The sequence below is a fragment of the Pezoporus occidentalis genome, unplaced genomic scaffold (assembly GCF_034315485.1).
Source record: "Pezoporus occidentalis ecotype Australia unplaced genomic scaffold, CSIRO_AGI_Poc_V1 ctg229, whole genome shotgun sequence".
NCBI classification, from domain to species: Eukaryota; Metazoa; Chordata; class Aves; order Psittaciformes; family Psittacidae; genus Pezoporus; species Pezoporus occidentalis.
The window spans coordinates 799,540-820,642 of record NW_026914169.1 but is presented as its reverse complement, the minus strand read 5'-3'; the positions used below and the strand labels follow the sequence as shown (position 1 = coordinate 820,642).

The window sequence follows — 21,103 nt, the reverse complement described above, 5'->3', positions numbered from 1 at the left end:
GTTAGCCTGTCACCATGCTATGTCCTGTCTCTCCTTCCTTTCAGTGTTCCTGTACATGGTTTGGATAGGATTCTTTATCATGGTGCTGCTTCTGACTCTTGCTTGCTGTAGCTTGGTCTGGTTGTCAGCTTTAGTATTTTTCTAGGGGAAGAAACATGTAATAAAGGTTTGGTTGTTTGGGGTTGTTTTTTTTTTGCCCTTGCTTCAGCACCACCTCTTCCTTTCCCTTGGAAGTGGTTTCACAGATCCTGGTGTGCAGGGCTCTGACAGCTCTTGGGCTCCTTGAGTCCTTGCAGCAAGCTGTTGGGCAGAGAAGGGTTTGATCTTGTGCTCAGATGGGGAAGCTGCTGGTAACTGTGTGGAGACTTGAGCTGGCTGTAAGAGTGAGGTCTAGGGGTGAGCTGGGTCTAAACACATTTCCCAAATCCATAATCAAGCCTCTCGTCAGAGGACAAGACTAAGTTGTCTTTTGTCCTTACCTCACCAGTCTGCTAGGGCTGGGAACTGGGTTCTTTGTTGCCCTGGGGATGCACCTGGGAACTTGGCTTTCAGTATGTTTTTGTGGTCACAAGGCATGTTTTTGATGAGGTTGCATGTACCCTTCCCCTTTCACATGCTTTTTTGTAGCTGGTGCTTTCCCCTGTTACCTTCTCCCTGACCCAGTGCTGCTCTGCCTCTCCCATGCACTGGATAGATCTAGTTTCTGCTGCATGACTTTGAGTTCGAACTTCATCTTCCAGCAGTGGTTTTTCTGGAGCCAGATTGTTTTCAATTGCTACTTCTGCTGAAGAGCAATAATCCTCTTCTCTGGAGTAGCAGGTTGCCTGTCTATTCTAAATATAGTGGAGTGTGCATCCTGGCATAATTGCAGAGGTTACAAAACATGACTGCATCCTTTTGAAGGTCTCTCTTGCAGAAGAAGAAGCTCCTGATGCTTTACATTAGACACTTGCAGTTTATTTGGGCAAATGCCCCAATCTGAAGGATCTTTCCTAATCTGCTGTGGTTAAAATTGTGCTATACTATTTTCAATTAGTTGTTGACTGCTTGGTGGTGGTGGGGTTGGGAAGCAAAAATGATTGGAGTGGCTGGGGATCCTGCAATAAAAGCTTTATGAGATTTTTCTGGCAGAGACTGTTTTGGCAGAGAAGCACAGGTTTCTGACAAACAGCTTCCCTGTTTGCAGGGAGTGCAAAGTTGAACTGATAAGCCAAATTCTTGGAGGAATTATGCAATATTCAAAATAAGAGGGCATATAACTAATGGTCTGGAAACGATCACAGACTTGTGTCCTCTGGATGGTAGCATTGGAACTGCAGCTATTGTCCTGCATACCCACCTACCTACTCAAAGGACACATCTCTCCTACCTGTTTCCCAGAACCAGTGTCAGCACAGACAGGTTTGGGTGCCTGATGGGGAGGCATGGAGTCATCTTTCAAAATGGTGTGACTGCGGGTGCCCTCATCAGAAAGGGAGGCTTTCAAAGGTGAATTCTACTGTGTGTTATGTTGAGGGAATGCTTTTTTCTCCAAACCTCTAATGCCTGCAAAACACTTCATTTGGCCACTGGATTTGAGCTGGAATTGTATAACCCTCCTCCTACAGACCAGCACTGTTCTTTGCTTGGAAGGTGTTAGCATAGTGCCTCACAAACACAGTGAGCTACAGTAATGTTTGGAAGAGCTAGCAAAGTGTTGTCAGTGGCAGTAAAGATGCAGAAAAAGTAAGTGATGACCTCCAGATTTAAGCCAGTGTTTCACAAAGAGAAATCTTGAATGAAAGTGCAGCCCCAAGAAGTGGCTCTGGCAAGCTGTGGGTGATTAGATGGGAGCTCTGGATAACATCCCTGCACAAGCTGATGCTGTTTCATCCAGAGGCAGTGTGTGGACTTAGGTATCTTCTTGGGCTTTGTTTAAAGCTGAATGTCTCTGGTGATTCTACATCTCATAGGAGCAGTCCTTGCCTTTCCCTCATGTTCCTTCTTGCAGTCTTTCCCTCTACCGCCTTTTTGGTAGAGGCATAAAGCAGGGAGGAAGGTTATCAGTGCTCCTCTAATAAATTTATGTATGGTTGAGACTTTTCCAGAAGGCCACCTACGTGCAGTACCTTCAGTTGGATGAACATTCACTGAACACTTCTCTTGCTGTGTAACATGTTTCAGTCCTTGATTGAAACCATTCTCAAGGTGTTCTGGTGCTAGACTTTAGCAGCCTTCATTTTTCTCTTGCCTTTCCATCAATTTGCTTCACCCAGTGCTTTATACTGGCAGGTTCAGCTCAGAAAAGGCCTGGAAGCCAAGGGTACTGGTTCTGAAGCCTTCTTGGGGGTATCTTGGGTCCTAGTCCCCTCTTCCAGGTCTATTCTGCATGCAGATTTGAAGTCTAGCAAATACTTGCATAAAGCTTTGTGGAAGTAACACAGTATTTGGAGGATGAGCTAAATCTAGCCCATGTTTTACTGCATGTCAAGTGGGATAATGATTTATCTTGTCTTCTGCTAGCAGCAGATCTGTATGCACAGTAATGTTCTGCATGTTTGTTGGGTCCGGGCCACATGGTCACTGAGAAGTGAGTAAAGGCTGTCAGGTCATCAAACTTCTTCAACTGTCTTGACTACAAGGGGCAGTTTTGGGGATAAATTGAGATTAAACAACTCAGTCTTTCCTCTGATTTCATATCGTTGAAATATGTTGTGTTTTGGTCTGCGTGAAAGCAGCATGATTACATGTTTCTTGTCAATATTTAAAATGTAATTAGTGCTGGGGTCTGCTCAGCACGGCAGGGAGTGGCAAGACTCAGCCTTGCGTATCAGTCTAGTGTTTTTAAGCTTTGAGGCATCAAGTTGAGGCAGCCAGAGATTCTTGCACAAGGCTTTGAGGTGTTCAAAACATTCCCTGGTATTTCAAGGGATTTGGACACAGATAGGACACAACATCATATTCATAAAGCCTCAAAGTTAAAAAAAAAAAAAAAAGAAAAAGTACTTCATCTAGCTTTTTCTCTCATTAGCCTTTAATGCAGCTAATGCTATATGACTGCTTATAAGTTACCAGAAGGTGCCACTGGAAAACAGAGGTCACTATCCCAAGACATGTAGACTCACTAGAAGATAGTAAAAATCATGTGGAGACGCAGCTAAATACTGTTTAATGCTGAGAACATTCCTAGATGCCTAGATTTGAAAGGCTGCTCCAGCCTCTCTAGTACTCTGATGTTACAACTCTGCTGTGAAATGGTCTCAATGATCTGAGTTTAGGAGGGCACCCACTTACTGTCTGAATGCCCTTAGTTTGTGGTGGCAACCATAAAATTCTCAGCTTTCTCTTTGGCAGGTTCACAAACGTACCACTTAGGTGTGGTTTTTATTGGTGTGACTCTAGGAAAGACAGTGAACAAAGATAGGAAGAGCACACTTTGAGCACACATTTGAGCACACTTTGAGCATCACATGCAGAACTCCTACTGGCCAGAAGCTGTTGGTCTGACACATTCTAGTCTGAGCTGAAAAACTTATTTAAAGATTTGATTTGGTTCATCTGCTGTCTGTTCCTCAAACAAGCCTTAGTGAGGCACTGAGCTCTTCCTGATGTGCAACAGCCCTTTCATTTCCAGTTCAGGACTGCTGTACAGTTATTTACTGATGATCTTAAAAGAACACTCTAGATACAAGTATGTCAGCTGTTGGCACTAGTGTTGGTGTCAGCTACTGCTCTTCTGTGCTTTGAAGTCTGTGTATTGCTTTCCCCCATAACTGCTTACACTTCAAAGTCAAGAGGTGTGACAAGTGGCTCTGTGTACCAGCACCTTTGCTCAAGTCCTTAGCCCAGTGGGATATAGAGAGGTCTGTGTACTTATGCACAAACCCAAGGAAGCAGCAGCACAACCAGCCCAAAACTTTTCCATTAGGCTACTTCCCCCACTAGCCCCTGAGTACATGAATTGGATGAGTTGTAAGAAGGAAGCACTGGATGCTAAAGTGACTGTACTCAAAACAACTTAATTGTCTTTTAAAGCTGTCCCTGGAATTCATGCTGAGTTCAAGCACTGCTGTGATCCCACTGGAGATTTCCTTTTTTTATCCCAAAATAAACACATGCTTCTACAGTCATCTGAGTAACTATCCAATGTGGTCACAAAGCACACCAGAGAGAGATTCTTCATCAGTTACTGTAGCAATAGGACAAGGGGTGATGGGTTTAAACTTAAACAGGGGAGATTTAGGTTGGATATAAGGAAGAAATTATTTACTCTGAGGATGGTGAGGTGCTGGCACAGGTTGCTCAGAGAAGCTGTGGCTGCCCCATCCCTGGCAGTGTTCAAGGCCAGGTTGGATGGGCCTTGGAGCAACCTGGTCTAGTGGAAGGTGTCCCTGCCTGTGGCAGCAGGGTTGGGAGTAAATGATTTTTAAAGTTTTCCCAGCCCAAAACAGGCTGGGATTCTATGACTTTGGCCTTGCAAGCATTAGTCTGCATTAGTCTAATGCTGGTCTTAGCATTAAAATTGCCTGAGCAATACAATACCGTAACCCATCCCAGCAAAACCTAAGCTGCAGCCTAGCTTGTGCACTTGTGCCTCATCCCACTGTTGACAGGAGGGCTGTCCTCATGACCTCTTGGCCAGCAGCTGTTAAGCTACAGTTTGGCTTTGGCAAGGCTTTCAGAGGATCCCTGAGAAACAGGATCGTGCAGGTCGTGCAATGTTCTGTCATTAGTCATGCTTTGTGACCACTTGCATTATTGTTTACGGTTTCTTCAGTATCCTGGAGCAGAAAGCAATAAAAAACCCAACCTATCTGCCACAGGACAATGACTCTTGAAGATTAGATTAGTAAGTGGGGGAGGGAGAAGCCCTAATTGTCTTGGGGTCACTGCCTTGCAGGGCTATGCCTGAGTGCCTTCAGGCCAAGTTGTAAATGCCAAGTTGTGATGAGCTTTCATGAATTTCATGTGCTCCTCTGCTATAAAAAGTCTTTCCCAATGTTCAGTGGGCCATTGCAATCTTTCTTGCGTGTCTCATTTGTATTTAAGTAACTCCAGCAGGAGAAGGAGCATGTACATTGTCAAAGAACCTGCACATGGCTTTTGCATGTGTGCTCTATTACTCCTTGAAGATCCTCCATTCACAGATGACAAGTTAGCTTCTGGAGCTTGTCTGTCCACTTTTCTTTCTGGGAGGTCTCTACTGTGCCTGTCTGAGACCATAGCTCCCATAGCCAGCAGGGAGAACAATCTCTCTGACCTACTGCTCATGGAAGGAACATTTCCCCCACCACACACACACCTTTTGGCTTTTCTAGGCATATCCTAGCCTGGCTTTGTTCTTGTTATGCAAGTGTCACCCAGTGTGCATTGTGCTGACCTGGGTGTCAGTGGAGGAGTGAAGATGCTGCGAGAGGTGGAGCACCTCCACTCTGGAGACAGGCTGAGAAAGCTGGGCTTGTTCAGCATGGGGAAGACTCAGGGGAGACCTTAGGGCAGCTTCAAGTGCCTAAAGGGGCTACAGGAAACCTGAAGAGAGGCTTTGGACAAGGGCCTGTAGGGAGAAGACAAAGGGGAATGGCTTTAAACTGACAGAGGAAGGATTGAGATTAGATGTTAGGAAGAAGTTCTTCTCTGTGAGATTGCCCAGAGAAGCTGTGGCTGCCCTATCCCTGGCAGTGTTCAAGGCCAGGTTGGATGGGGCTTGGAGCAACCTGCTCTAGTGGAAGGTGTTCCTGCCCATGTCAGGGGGTTGGAACTGGGTGAGCTTTAAGGTCCCTTCCAACCCAAACCATTCTAGGGTTCTGTGGTACTTACTCTTCTTGTCTCAGACTTCAGGAAGCTCTAAACCATCACCTCTCCTGCTGTGGATGGTATTTCTATGCTTGCTGACTCTTTTCTGTTCTGTTCTTTAATAAGAAATTGTGCTATCTTGTGAGATGTTGAAGACACTTGTCGGTATCAACTTGAAATTGTGTTTCTGTGAATGTGAATTTCTGGAATATACCACACCTCAGTGCAGTGGTGACAGGAAGAATGAGGCAGGGTGTAACTGTGAATGTGAAACTGGCCAAACATACACTCGTTTTGTGTCCATCTCCTTGTGTGGGGAGGGAGCAGCTCAGAGGAGGAGTATAAAACACCTTCTTGCCCAAGAGAGTTTTGCTATGGTCTTTGTGGAGGCAAGGTGGGGAACTTAAGAAAAGGTACCATTTTATCTCTTAATTAATTAAGACCCTGGCACCTTGTGTCACTGGGTGTAGCTTGCACAGAGCCTCCATGTAGTGTTTTCTCTTCTGAGATCCTACCGAGAGTGTTCACATGAGCTAGTGCAGAGGCTTGTCCTCACCAAGGAGCTGGTTGGTGTCTCCAGTCTCCACCAGACAAGTGTCTCAGGTCTCCACTCTCTACCAGACCATCCTATGTCCCAATCTCTTTTTCCTTGCTAAGCAGGCTGCAGTAAGCATTCATGGTGTTGCAAGTGACTCCTGTTTTGTGATGTGTACCTCTTATTAGCTGCACTGAGAGTTAGTAAAGGTTAAAATGCTCTTGAAGGGGTCTGAGTATGCATTAACCGTAAAAGCTGAAACCTTTGAAGCTGGTCAGAATCTAATAGGAGATGAGGAGGATGATGACAAAAGCTGCTCTATTAAACAAGTAGGTGGATGTTCTTAAGAAAACTGCTGCCACTGTAATAAATCTAATCATTCAGGCCTTGGAGGAAATGCCAGCATGGCCAGGACCTCTGATACGGTCTTAGTACAGCTGTGCTACTGGAGGCAGATGCATTCTTGTTTGGACTTGGCAAAGGAAAGCAAGTGTTTCCCCTTCCACAGATGAGAAGAGGCTTTTCCAGCTCTCCTGGCACTAGACACTTGATTTGTAGTCATGACTGGTTTTACTGGGTTAAAGCAGGGATTGAATGGGAATAAGTGTGGTCCAGCTTTGCTTGAAGGGAATAGAGCTATCAGTAAGGATTTGGTAGTGGTGCTGGTGTCTGCCTGGCCTCAGCAGGCAGGAGTAGACCTTTATCTAGCTGCAGCTCTCATTATTGTAAAGGCTTGAAATGCTGTCATAGTGGAAATCTGAATGAGAAATTTCCCCTCTGTCTTGCACATAGTAACTCTTTCTCCTCCTGCAGGGATGAATCCTGCTCTGACAGCAAGATTTAAGTAGTTTCAATAGGTAAAGTACAAAAAAACAACAAAAAGTTGGTGCCAGGCCTCCTTAGAGACCTTGCCATTTGGTCTTTAGAGTGTGCATTTCCCCAGACTTCCCTGAAGGATGAGGAAACAAGCAAGTTATGAAATGGGGAGAGCTTGGTTGTCGTTCCTGGGACCATCAGTCTGAAAGCAAGAGCTTCTCATGCATGAAGAGGTTAGACTTGGGCTGTTCTTCCCAAGCCTGGCTTTCATGCTGAGCTGGGCTGGGAGGTCATGGATGAGTTCGGTGTGACTCCAGGAAATCAAAGCTAAGCTGCTCTGAAGACCTGTGAACAGAAACAGCTCCAGGCATTCTCCCCTCAGTTCCTCTTGTGTGGTTGACTTTGGCCAGGGTCCTTGCAACTCACAAATAGCTTGTGGAGAGCAACATCCATGGTGGAGCAAGCTGAGATCAGGAAAGAGGAGTGCTAGCATACTGTGCCATGACCACATTACCTTGCCTGTTCCTTTATTGTAGATTGAGTTGAAGAAACAAATACAGTCTGGTCCTGTGTTGTTGCCTTATTTTGGTGAGAATAGTCCTGTGTGTGGTCTTTCCTGAAAGCCACTGTGTCGCACTAAGCAAACTTACATGTTTGAGGTCAAGTGGTGGAGCTGGTAAAGGATGGTTTGTGTCCTTGGTCTGGTACACCTCATGGAGATCCATATCTGTTGGAGTGCAGATGCTTGTATTTACCAGGAACCAGCTGCTTACTGCAAGGGACTTGCCCTCAGTTCTCATAAACAGGCTATTCTTGCTGTCCTGGAGATTGCAGTCATCTCCCTGGTGAGAGGCTGCACAAACAGAAGCAGATAATGACTTTGTCGATTAAAAGGCAAAAGGAGGTTTCCTAGGACATGAAGCTTGCACTGGTTGTCCTGGTTCTAGATTGAACACCCCTGGAAAGGTAGGCTGCAAACAGAGAAAGGTTCTCTGCAAAAATAGTAGGGCCAGGAGGCACATTACCAGCCCTGTGGTGTGGAGAAACAAGCAGCACCTGTTTGAGGAACTAAGGTGTGGATTTGTTCATGGACATGCCCTTTGAGTCCGTTTGAGAGGTAGAGAACCCATCTAATAAAAACTACTGAAATCTGCCTCTAACTGGCTCAACTTACCTGCCTTTGATGTGGTTCAAGAGGAAACAGGCCTGCACTATGCCCTTCTTGTTAGCTCGGGAAGATAAAGACCAGGAACATCCCAATGCCTGCCTGACAAACATGTGCAGAGCCTTGCCAGCTCTGCCCTTGTCCCAGTCCCAGTGTGCTGCTGGCCTTAAGTTCCTTTTCTTTGGTCCTCCAGTACATGTGAACCTCAACCTCAACAATGTTCCAGTTCTTTGCACAGCTGCTTCAGCCGTTCTAGTTCAAGTCCTGATCTTATTTGTCTTGGAGCATGTCTCTTCAGGTCTCTTCCATCATCTCACTTTTTAGAGTTTTAGCAGTGAAAGCAAGGGATTGTAAAATCCCAATTACCCTGCTATCCCAGCATCTGTGCCTCTTCACTGGGCTGCTGAGGGACATTTGCAAAAGCATCTACTCCTGACTGGAAAAAGACTCATCTTGCTTGATGTTCATGTTCTCAGCTTGGTTTTCTTATGGTTCAGCTGGTGATGAACATGCCTACAGCACCTCTTCTGTTCTTGCTGGGGAAACTTCATCTCTCATCTTGTGTTTACATGATGCCTTGATCCCTTGCTTGGGTCTTTTGCTTGGAGAAGGCAGTCAGCCTTTTTGCAAGAGAAACAAGGATATACGGGAGAGAAGGGCCACAAAGAGCTTGTGTGGTGGAAATTGTGCCGAGTGGTGTAGACTGAATCTGCTAATCCTGTATAACATAAGCAGAGAAGTTGGGTAGGGACATCATAACATGGGCTAGTACAAAGAACTTCCTAACTTTTGATGGCAGAGGTGTAAAAGACCTTGTGTGCAGTTTTGTGAGGGTGTGAATGAAGGTTGTGCCAAAGCTGCCAGCCCTATTGTTTTGGGAAGGGAGTGGGGCTGCAGAAGCATGATCCTTTCTCCATAGTCTTGGCAAGGTGGAGCACTGCTGCTGGCACTGAAGCTGAGCTTGCACCAGGCATTCTGCAGATTTCCCCTTTGCTGGTCTGTAGAGCATGGTGATGCAAGGAGAGAAGTGGGAATGCTGAAGGGAGAAATGTTCCTTGTGGAAAGATATGAGGGAGCTGCAGCCAGGCTCTTCTTGGACATGTGTGGGGTCAGGATGACAGACATCAGACGTGACCATGAGGGAAAATTTCGATGAGCTGTTAGGAAAAGACTTTTCATTGTGAGTGTGATCAGACACTGAAGCAGAGCCCCAGGGAGGTTGTGAGATCTACAAATTCTTGCAAATAATGCAAAGTTCAGCTGGAGCTGGCAATGTTTGGAGGAGGGCATTGGTCCAGAGACCTCCAGAAGTCCCTTACAACTCTTCACTGGTAGGTAGGGGATACCCAGATGGTGTGTAGCATAAATTATGGCCTAGGACTGTGTTTGATGCCCTTTTCCTAGTCTGGCATGATAAGGAGACACTAAGGAGACCCCTTACTATTTTTTTGTGGCAAGGGTGCATCGTTCTGGACATGCTTACAGGAACTGAAGATGTGTGCCTATCTGGTGCCAGTGCTGGTTTTTATATTACTTGAATTGTGACAGGCTTCCTCTGGCATTCCTCCAGGTACAGCTACATGATTGACAACGTCATTCTGCTGATCACTGGGACTCTGCACCAGCGTTCCATTTCCGAACTGGTGCCCAAGTGCCATCCTCTGGGAAGTTTTGAGCAGATGGAAGCTGTGAACATTGCTCAGACGCCTGCGGAGCTCTACAATGCAATCCTGGTGGACACTCCCCTGGGTGAGTGAAGCCTTTCAAAATATCTCTCAGCTGTGTGTGGAGCAGATGTCCCTTTTTCCCCTAGTCTAACTAGGTCCAACTAAGCCTAAGTTTTGTGCCAGGAAGACAAAGTGATGGGTAGTGCACAGCTGTGGCTGTACTGCCTGTGGTGGCTGGGCTTGAGTTCAGGTTTATGCCTGTCCTAAGCCAGTTTTATCTCTGGAGGACCAGCTAGTTCACAGCAAATGTCCAAATCAGCACACTGGTAGTACAGGCTGATGGGGAGTTTGATTTGTGTGAGCCAGGCCTTGAGCTGCGGTGGCAGTGCGGATGTAGTTAGATCTGGTCTGCTAGATATGTCCATTTACCAGCACTTCTGGGAAACATCACCTGCAATTAGGGAGGAAGGGGAAAGTTTGAAGAGATCACATTTTCTAAGACCTCTCAGTAATTGTCATGAGATACTTGGCTTCTTTAGTGAAGAGCTGTCAGCTCCTCTTCTGGAATGAGTCACTTAATTTCCAGCACTTTTAGTTGGACCATTGGGCAATTTCTTGTAGGCAATTTTTATAGAGAATCAGAGAGATCTGCACGTGCCCTTGCACATGAGAAAATTAGCTCTAGATGGAGGAAAGCTCTTTATATACAAAATCCTCCAAGCTCAAACAGCAACAGCAAAAGAAAAGTCTCCAAAACCTTTTTAAGTTCATTGTGTAGCAAGATCCTGCGCTGAGGAATACTGTCTCAGTGGTACAGGCCTTGACCAGGAGGCACATAATGCTAAAACCAGGTGTCTTATGAACAGCTATTCAGACAGAACATTCTTTAAAGATCAAAGGTGTAGGAAGTGGTTCTGGAGAAAATATGAAACCCTTATACAGTAGTAGGGGAGGTAGTCACAGGTGACTTGCTAGTTTAGCCTCTGTGAGCAAAAACAATGAGGTACACCTGAGTCAGTGGTTAATCATTGTTTTGGGGTTGCTAAAAAGAACAAAACACACAAAATCATCATATTGTCTATGATAGAAATAGTTGGTTTTGGAACTGAAAGTGCTTTTGCAAGTGCTCTATGTAATAATGGGGCAACTGAAGTAGCTGTCATGGAAAAATGGCTTGCCAGATAGAGCCCAGCAGAGGAGGGGAAGCTTGTCTCAAGAGATCTGGGTTGCAAGGTGGGGCAGTGACACAGCAGAATGGAGGTTCTGCATGCAGCTGAATTGAACCTGCTGTAGGGATGATGTGTGGGAAGAAAATCCTCCTGATGAGTAAGTGAGAACTTTCCCATTTTGGGAATAAGATAAGGATATTTCAAAGATACTGTTTCAGAAACCTCAAAGCTTCCAGCTGTGAAAAAAAAAAAGAGTGAAAAAGCCCCATTACACCAACAAGGTGGTTCTGGAGAGCGCATCTGGCAGTTAAGGGTCTTTGCCTCTTGCGTTCATGTACTTGTACATGACTCACTTTTGCCTGCTTCTGCCCTGGCTATGCTGACTTCTTCTTCAAACCTTTTGCCCTAGCCATGCCCTTGAGGCTGTGTACCATCTAGTGTGGCATTTCTTCAGCAGGAGAACATGGGGGGTAGCTGTGTTGCCTAAACAAGCAGGCATGTAGGCTCCAGTTGTTTAACTTGCACTCTTTCCAGTGACCACACGCAAGGAAACAGAAGCTCTATCTCCTAAAAGTACTTGAGTAGCTATGTGGCTTGGTAGGAATGCCTAACCCCAAATGGCTTTCATAGGTTAGCAGGGCAAAATAAGACTTGCTGTTAGCTTAATTTGGGATATTGGAGGGCCAAGAACTGAAATAGCTGTGTTCTCATTCCTCTGCTACTCTGAAGTAGCCACTGCTTAGCTAGCTAAGCTAGCCAGGGAGTCTTGCAGTGAAAAACCAGTCCTGGCACACTCTGTTTTCGATTTTGCCAACCAAGGGAGCAGTGCTCCTCCAGCTACGTGGCATTGGTCTCTGATGCTCTTGCAAAGAAACCTTGGTGGGGTTGACCCCGGTTCAAGTCTGTCTAGACCGACAGTCCGGTTGCTATAGAAGCTGCACACATCAGAGGTGTAAGCCTGCATCATACCTGATTTGTCACACAGAGCAGAGCACTGGTCAGCTCTCAGCATGAGTGCAGTGCTCTTTAGCCCCAGCTGGACTGTGTAAGCTGAGAAAGATCAGATTTCTCTGTGTAGCAAATTCAGCAAAGTTGGTTGCTGAGGGAGAGTAAAAGTCATTAAAAGTCCCGTCAATGGGTTTTATTGTACCAGTCGCTTGTCAGCAAGAGCACAACAGCCTTATATTAGATATACAAGACTCATCTTTATCTAGAGCTTGAAGTACCCTGTGTCAGGTCTGAAATCTGTGGAAACATTTTCTCAGACTCCTTCCCAGAGATACTTTGGCAAAGTATGTAGGGCTGAGCATCCTACCACAAAAGCCACTAGTTGATCCTGTCTCCTGTTTCTTGCCTCCAGATAAAGAAATAGAAGTCCTTGGAAGAGGTGGAAAATGGGACTGATAGACCTGGTCAGGAGAAACAGCTCCTGACTCCAACCATGGAGTGTTATGGGCTGCAGGAGCTGTGACATCTCCATGCCTCATTGGAGAAGGAGGGAAAAGCACCAAATTCCTCAGGACTTGATAGCCACTGTCTCACAGATTCCTAAGCGGACAGCTGGGAAGCTGTCTTGTCACCTCTGAATACCTGCATCTAGGAAGAGTTTGGGTTTTGCTGGTTTTTGAACATGGGCTGATCTGGCCCTGATGCTGGGATTTAGAGCTTAGAACAGGCTGTTAACCAAACCATAGGACTAAGGGGTGAAGAAAGATTTTCATGGGAGAACCCCAGAAATTATTGTGGCCTGTGGAACCATGGTGGAGCCTGACATTTTGAATCATGGCAATTTAGTGGCTACTGAAGATAAGGGCCAGGCCTAGGAGGGTCAAGCTCAACACAGGGTGTGCTATTGCCTGGTATTGTTGAAGAGTCTGGGAGGTGCTGGGCATGAATCTGGTTAGGGCAATGCTGACTCTGTCTGTGGCTCTGTTTCAGCTGCTTTCTTCCAAGACTGTATATCTGAACAGGACCTGGATGAAATGAACATTGAAATAATTCGAAACACACTGTATAAGGTGAGTGAATCTGTAGGAAAGGAAAGAGATGTTAACTTGCCTGGTTATTCCTAGTATGACTAGAGGTGTTTCTTGGGTCAGGAGCTCCAGCCTAGGTTGGCTTTCTTCAACCAAAGATGGGAGGGTGTTTTCCTCTTGGAGTAGACTTAAAAGTAACTTTGATTTTTCTCTCCTTTTCTTCCCTGGAGTAGTGATAGAGTAAACATGATCAAGAAGTGGTTGCATCCACTGGAAAGTAAAGAGAGTGCACTTTGAGGTCCCTGCCATCCCATAACCCAGCTCTGCAGAATTACATTAGCTAGGTAGGCAGAGTGGGGTGTTTTGTTGTTTTGGGATTTTTTTTTTTTTTTTGAGTTATCAAACTGTGAAGGGTCTGTGCAAGAGATTTTGCAGAATTTATGCCTTTGAATTTTCTCAGGCCCCAAGCAGGCAGGAGAAAGTTCCTCCTTAACCGCATGAGTTCAGATGTGTAGTTGAGTGCATTCAGAGGGCTAAGGTTAACATTAACATTGCCGAAAGCCTTCCACAGGCTTGGCTCTCTCTCTTGAGCTCTTTTAGAAGAGCCTCCAACAGCCTGCTCCAGCCTTCAGTGGCTGTGGCTGGGGTTAGACGATCTTGGTTCAGCAGAGTAAAAGGTGCAGCTGGGGTGGAGGAGTCCTGCAGGCTGGGAGAGTATTGGCAAAGGGATGAGGGAGGGCTAAGGGTCAACTTGTCCTGAGCCCATACAGGGAGCTGTCATCTCTGCAGGCCCTGTCTGGTTTTAGCTGGCAGTATCACAGCATGTGTTTATGTGCAGGCTGTGTCTATCTCTCCATCTCTACTCTCTGGATTAAGGGTGGGATACAGATTGTATCTGCCAGCCTTGTTTTGGCTAGTCACAGCCAGCCTGTAGTCAGTGTGACCTCTGCTTCCCAAGGAAGCCATGGCCTGGTGGGAGAGGCAGAGAACAAGCCAGGCGTGAAGGAAAGAAGGTGAAGGGAGAGAAGGAGCTGTGTGTCAGCAGTCATGCCCAGCAGTGTGTGGCCTCTGGTATGTACTGGTCTTTTGCTGTAATGGTGGGAGGAATTCCTGTTTGCATAAGTATCTGCAGCCTTGCAGGGTGCAGACCTCTGTGCGCAGGACAAAAGATTAGGGAGTGTGGGTCCCAATGGGTCCTTGGGTCCCAGCTGCTACATCCTTTCCCATCTCCTTTCTGAGGCCTGATAATGGTTTGCATTCTGCTCTCCCTACCTCCAAATGGGAGCGTGGATGCTTGATAATCCCTTGGTATATGCTGGGACTGGCTCTTGCTGAAGAGCAGCCCCCAGGCAACACGGGGCTGTGTCAGTTACAAATCAGAGGGATGTGAGGGTAAAAGGTAACTGGCACTTACAGACTCTCACTCGAAGCCACCTCTCTCCCCAGGGACTGGAAAATGTATGATACAATGCAAATGGTCTCCATAGGCAAATAAGGGAAATAAAATCAGGACTGAAATGTGCACAGAGCTGCTCTGAGGAGCACAGCAGCTGGGTGCCTGGGATAGATGCCGGTGGCCTGAAGGAGTTGATATGGGAAGGGGAAGCACTACCTCCCAGACTTACTGAAGGTTTTTTGAAGGAATCCATGAGCATGTAGACAAAAGCTTTGAGCAGCATTCGTAAGAGGAAAGCAATTACAAGGCTTTCTTGTTAGCACTGACAAGTGAGAAGGTTCTTGAATGGAAATATGGTTAAGACGGGGAGCAGAGGTTAAAAATTAAGTGGTCAGCTATTAGTGTAGAGGATGGTCAACAGCAGAGTTCTGCAGCGGGGGCATGCTGGCGTTATTTTCAGTGCTCCCTCCCTTTTTGCCACATCTTTAATGGCTCTGTTGAAGTGAAGCTGGCTGACTGTTGGCCTTTGTTGTTGACCTTCTTCTAGGAAATAGCTGAAGGAGCTTTGTGACTGAACAGTAAAATACAGCAGGCACATCAATGTAGAGTGATAAATGTGGAGTGATGTATGGAAGAGGCAACAAAGTAATCCTAACCCTGCTTGTATAGTGATGGCCTCCTTGTTCTTTCTACTACTAAATGAAGTCTTAGGTTCTGATTGCCCTAAGCAAGAGTATCTTTCCAAGGTAATCTGTTCCTAACAGTAGAAAAGAACTGCACAAATATTACTGTACTGCTGCGTGCATCTGAATTGTGTTTGTTCTAAACTCTCATTCCTCTCCTCTCTCATCTTTGAATATGAACAGTGGAACAGGAGAAGCTGCTAAGGAGGACATGTTTAAGATTTGAGTACAAGGACTTCTGCATGAGAAACTGCAAAAAAGGTTGGGGTTCCTTGCCTGTAAGAGGAGTGAACCCAAGCTGTCATGGTAGCTGTAGGTAGTGTTGGAAAAGTTAGTGTGGCTAGACAAAGCCACAGGTCTCCCTTTAGGCTGTGTGTGACAGACTGATGAGGCTAGGAGGAGGCAGAGGGTGAATATGTGGGTTCATGAAAGTAAAGTGCATTAAGGATTATTAAATGCAAAGACACAACTGTTTCTGGGTTGAGGGGTTCAGGACACTGGAGAGTACATGGTGGGTGTACCCCGTATGACATTTCTAGTTTGTGTTCCCATGGTGTCTGTGATACTGGATCCTCATTCAGTGCTGGATATTTGAGTTCACCAATTTTTGCTTGTAGAGCCTTAGGCTTGTGTGTGAATTCCAAGAAGGGCAGAGGCAGTGACTGACCCTCTCATCCAGGTTCCCTCTTCTGTTGGCCTCAAGCAAAGTCCATTATCCATGTCCGTGTTCCTGTGGTAACTGCAGACTGATGCTCTGTGCTCTCCTGCACTTGAACAGTGGCAAGCACTGGAGGTGATGTTTCTTTGATGTGTGATGCTTTCCCAGCAGTGTCCTCTTGCACTGTGTGGTAGCAAATATTTACAGAACACAGTAACCCAGGTGCTTTCCTAGTGCAGAGCCTGAGGGTGTCCAACACGTGCATTCTTGGTCCATCCGTAGTCCTGGAGTTGTGACAAAGAGATTTGTGATGTCTCAGCATCATTTTATTCCATCCCTTCTAAGTAATTCTAGTTGCAGTGCTCTGTTCAGGGAGGTATTTTATCACGTGATGACTTCTGAGAAAGTTTTTGCTGAACAGTACTTTTAGCCATGCACAGCCTTCATAGGCTTGCCCTGGGAGATACAGTCATCTTCCAGCTGGATTGTAGTGTATCTCTGCAAAGGATTAGGTTTCCTGGAGGCAGCGTGGCTGTGCTTAGCCTAACATGTTTTCTGCAGTGCTCCAGTTGGGATGGTGACCAAGCGGCTGCAGTGTGAAAAGAGGATTGCAGAGGATGGCTGGTTTCCTTCACAGATGTCCTGTCTCATCTCCTATCTCCGCTTACACAGTGGTACTTTCTGAGCCTAGGGTCTGTGTGGCTTGGCATGTTTGTGGAGGCCAGAGCAGGGTCAGGAAACCATGCGAGACTTCAGTAAATGTGGTGGAGTTAAGACAACTCAAAGGAGCAAAGTGGGCTTTAACTTTGCTGCCTGGGGATCTTGCCTGCAGTAAGATCATGAGTCACTTGAACCAACCCAGCCAAAACCATTTACATCTCCGGCTCCTGTGGAATCACAGTTCCTAGTGTGGGCTTGGCATCCAAGTTCATGTGGAGTTGGGAGCTCCTGTGTTTCTGGGAGCATCCCTGCATTGTGTCTGTCCTCTGCTGAATGGCCCTGTGGGGCACTAGATGAACCTGTGAAGGAGAGTCCTCACCTGCCCTTTCTTTTCCAGGCTTACCTGGAGTCCTTCTATAAGTTCTGCAAGGTGCTGGGAGGTACCACAGCAGATGCTATGTGCCCAATCCTGGAGGTAGGTCTGGAAACCCCTATAGCTGGATGCTGTTGCAGTGATACTCACTGTTCTGTACTCAGGCCCAGCTTGCCTGCCAGCATTAAGGATGCTCCAGATATTTCTCAGCACTGCATGCACACTCTGCCTGTGCATTGGGATGCCTGGGAAAACACTGCCTGAACATGACCTTGAGCAGGTTTGGTTCCCCAGGTGATGGAGATGATGGGCTTGCCCATCATGCATGCACAGTTGCACAGAAGGCCATCTGTTGCCTTCATGGCAACACCTTCCTCACATGGATAAGAAGCAGGAGACAGCTGGAGCTGTTCAGTGCATGCCTGTCTCCATGCCAAGGCTAGCTGTGGGGTGTGCAGGTCTCAGGGGCAGTAGGTGAGGAACTCCTTGACCCTGCAGGGTTCTGCTCAGTGCTTTGGCTTGTGCATGGGATTGGGATTTCATCACCTGACTGTTCCCCACGCACCAGCTACTGGGCATACTGGGAGCCTGCATGTGTAGCCTGCCCTGGTTGAGCACCAGATATGTGTCCAAAGCAGCTTGTTCATGCTGCCCTTCTGATGTGGTTCTGTTCAGAGCAGCATCAGTACGTGCTGGGCTCTGGCAAAGATGCTGCATCCCAAGGTGAACCGCTCTTCTCCCACAGTTCGAAGCTGACCGGAGGGCGTTCATCATCACCATTAACTCATTTGGGACTGAGCTGTCCAAGGAGGACCGAGCAAAGCTGTTCCCGCACTGTGGCAAGCTCTACCCGGAGGGCCTGGCTCAGCTGGCCCGAGCAGATGACTACGAACAAGTCAAGAATGTTGCTGACTACTACCCTGTGAGTGCTTGGGGTTAGAGCCATGAGGACTGCTGCAAGGACCTGATCTGGGTCAATGCTTCTCAGATATCTGGGGGAACTTGTGGATTGACAGCCTGAGGAGAGGGGTCCCTGTCTTCTGCTGGTACCTGTTGGTCCCGTACTCTTCTTGGCCAAAGTGAAGTTGGCTTGCCTGGGATGCCATTGGTTTGTTAGTCATGGCTGTCATTGCAGTAGTGGTAGGGAGACCATCCATGCTCTGTGCACCCCATCCCACACTGTGGGGCCTGCCCTCACCACCAAACCCATGAGGTATCAGTGTGCCAGCAGTGACAGTCTCTCTTTGTCTGGCTGGGGGTGGAAGCGTGTCTTCAGTGAGAAGTTGTTGCTTCCCCAGCCGGAGTGGGTTACTTTGAGATCTCGTTCAGTCGCAGAGGAGACACTGACCTGGGAGGACACTTTTTGGGTGTGTCTGGGTTCCTTAAGCTCATCTTGCGCATGGCTGGGGACCTGTTTGGAGTTGGATAGCTCAGTGTCCCCTTACTGAAGCAGCCAGGGCATGTGGCAGTGTCTGTGGGCACAGGGGCCCAAACACCCCAGTCTGTACACAGAGGGCTCTGTACCTGACGCATCCTTTCTGCAGGTTCAAAGCAACGATACAGCTTTGAGACCTGCACATTTCAAAGGAGGGGTGGGATCTCTGGCTGGACAAGCTTACAGATGAAATAAATTATTTCTCTGCCTCTCTGGGGATTGCCCTCAACTGGTGTGTGTGCAGTGCAGTCCTGGCAGCACCCCATTGCCAACGTTCATGTGTGCACGGGTCACACTTGGCTTCTCTGTGTCCTCTGCTGACCTGACAGGGTGGCTGGGATATCTCTTTGATGCCCAGGGCCCCCTATGCTGCTGAGCTTGGAGGGCTTTGAGTATATTCTCTTGTAATGTCTTCCTGCAGGAGTACAAGCTGCTATTTGAAGGGGCTGGCAGCAACCCTGGAGACAAGACCCTTGAAGACAGGTTCTTTGAGCATGAGGTACGTGAGCCCCAAGACACTTCTTGGCTTGTCTCTACCTGTGCCATTTGCAAAGCTAAGGGGAGCAGCAGGTGATCTGGATGAACAGAATCTAGGGGGAGAAAAAGGGTGCTCCAGCAAAGGAGTGGGGATCCAGCATGGTGCTCAGTCCATGTTCTCACCCAGATACATTAGAGCAGTGTGGGAGGCAAGTTTGGGAGGCTGGTGAATCAATAGTAAAACCAGTGTAATTACATGGAAAAGGAGGATTTTCACAGTACTGAGGGTATAAATAGTTCACCCTTTAAATGTCAGAGCCTGTCCTAAGCCATGTACTGTAGGTTAGAGCTGTCCCAAGGACCTGGTGAGATGCAGAGCAGGATAGCTGTGCTGAGCCTTCCAGCGTGCTGGGATAGTCATGGGACCTCCTGAACTGCTCCTCACTTGTCTTGACCAGCTCCTCGGAACTGAGATGGACAAGTGACATGTCCATCTCTGGGCTTTCCCCAGGTGAAGCTGAACAAGCTGGCTTTCCTCAACCAGTTCCACTTCGGAGTCTTCTATGCCTTTGTGAAGCTGAAGGAGCAGGAGTGCCGCAACATTGTGTGGATTGCAGAGTGCATTGCCCAGCGGCACAGGACCAAGATTGACAACTACATTCCCATCTTCTAACCCTGCTCTGCTCCTGTCTGACCCTCCTGCCCCTGGAATGTGGAGGGACCCCTGTCTAACTCCCTGAGTTACCCCTTGCCCAGACTCCAGGGATTTCCTGTCTGTGGAGCTGACCCAGATGAGGAGGCTGTACAGTTGCTAGTTAAATTATTCACAAGCTGAATTTTGAGTTGTGTGTGCTGTGAGGCATCTGGAGGGACCAGGGCAGGAGGGACACCTCCTGTTGTATATCTAATAGTCCCTGTGTTACTGTACTAATACTGTATGTGCTTATGCTCATAGAGCAGGACTAACGGGGGGGCTGCTGCCTCCAAGGGGTTCCCAGTGCTGCAGAGGAAAACATCAGGTTTCCTATAGCTGCAGGTCGTCTTTGTCATTGCTTTGCACGCCTCCTAGTCAGTATTGTTCCTGTGAGATTTAGTTTTGAGTGTGGTTTGTAGCGTAGGCAATGCTGCTGTGCAATCCCTGTATCTCCCTGTAGCTAACCCTGACCTGAGACTGGTCAGGACTGGGTAAGAGACTGTAGGAGTGGGAGGGCAGAGCCATACTGCTCCCTGCTCCAACAGTGTTTGCCCTAGTACAGCCTCCCTGTGTCCTCAGAAGTGGCTCTGTCAGTCTCCCTCCTGCCATGAAAGGGTTCCACAAGCTGGCTGAGCTTCTTCCTTCCCTGAAGACCCATGTCTTGGAGGTTCCTCTTGCAGCCACGCAGGAGTTTGGTTTCTTTAGCTCTGTGGATGGTGCTGGACACTTGCATCCCCCAGGGCTAGGGCATCCCACTCCCATGTGCAGGGTGTCTGCCTGGCAGTTGCTGTGGAGCTGTGCCCCTGCCACTGGCCCTTGGAGATCCTGATGAGTGCAGAGCGCAGCTGTTGGTGGAGATGTCTCGTACCCTGTCCAGGCCCTGGCCATTTGTGGTGAGGGAACCAAACCCTGGGCTGCTGTGCTGTGGCTGGAGGTCTGAGAGATGACTGGTGGCGGCGGAGAAGCCTCCCTCTCTCCTGTGGTGGGAAACGTGCTGGATGCTGCTGCTGGGAGGGCGGGAGGGAGGGATCGAGAGCAGCTCTGTCCCAGCTTGTGCTGTGGTCAACTCTGCAGTGTGTATTATCCTGTGCTTCCCTTCCTGCCTACACCAATAAATATCTGCCTACTGCACTGTGCTCTCCCTGCTTACTAACTTGGGCACCTATTCCTGCATCCCCAAGAGGAATCTGCATCATCCAGGGAATTGGTGTTTGTGGTAGTGGAGCCTGGTGTGGCTCTTTGCATGACTTGGGACACTTGTTTCTACTCCAGGCACGATGTTGTACTATCCCTGAGGCCCTGGACACTCACTCCTGAGCACACTGAGCTGCAGCGTTCCCCGGTCTGTGGGGGCAGATGGGTGCTGAGGTCATGAGTGCCCAGGAGGTGCAACTCAAGGACAAGGAAGCCCTTGGGTTGGGGGGTGGAGGGGAAGTGGGGAGGAGGCACAAGCTCCTCCTGCCAGGCTCACCCCTTTTCCAGGACAGCTAGTGGCTGCTGCTGTCCCACACAAGGCTCCTGTCATGGTGCTTGATGCAGGGCTGGTGGGGACCCAGCTTAGTTCTGCCGGCAGGAAGGGCATCGCTGCCCAACCGTGGCACCGTAGAAGGAGACTGCCAGAGCCCAG

At 47.8% G+C, this 21,103-nt stretch overlaps 1 protein-coding gene across 2 annotated transcripts in view; it reads left to right on the top strand.

Moving 5' to 3' along the window:
• ATP6V0D1 (ATPase H+ transporting V0 subunit d1) overlaps positions 1–20,607 on the top strand; it is a 37,970-nt gene extending 17,363 nt beyond the window's left edge. The window contains exons 3-8 of one of the 2 annotated variants that reach the window (XM_062621226.1): positions 9,859–10,037; positions 13,063–13,142; positions 16,895–16,972; positions 17,616–17,792; positions 18,727–18,804; positions 19,294–20,607. In XM_062621226.1, coding sequence (XP_062477210.1) covers positions 9,859–10,037; positions 13,063–13,142; positions 16,895–16,972; positions 17,616–17,792; positions 18,727–18,804; positions 19,294–19,455 — 754 coding nt within the window. In that variant the 3' untranslated portion in view covers positions 19,456–20,607. The remainder of the gene's footprint in view (positions 1–9,858; positions 10,038–13,062; positions 13,143–16,894; positions 16,973–17,615; positions 17,793–18,726; positions 18,805–19,293) is intronic. The other variant, XM_062621227.1, reaches the window with a different exon arrangement.
• The last annotated feature ends 496 nt before the right edge of the window (positions 20,608–21,103 follow it).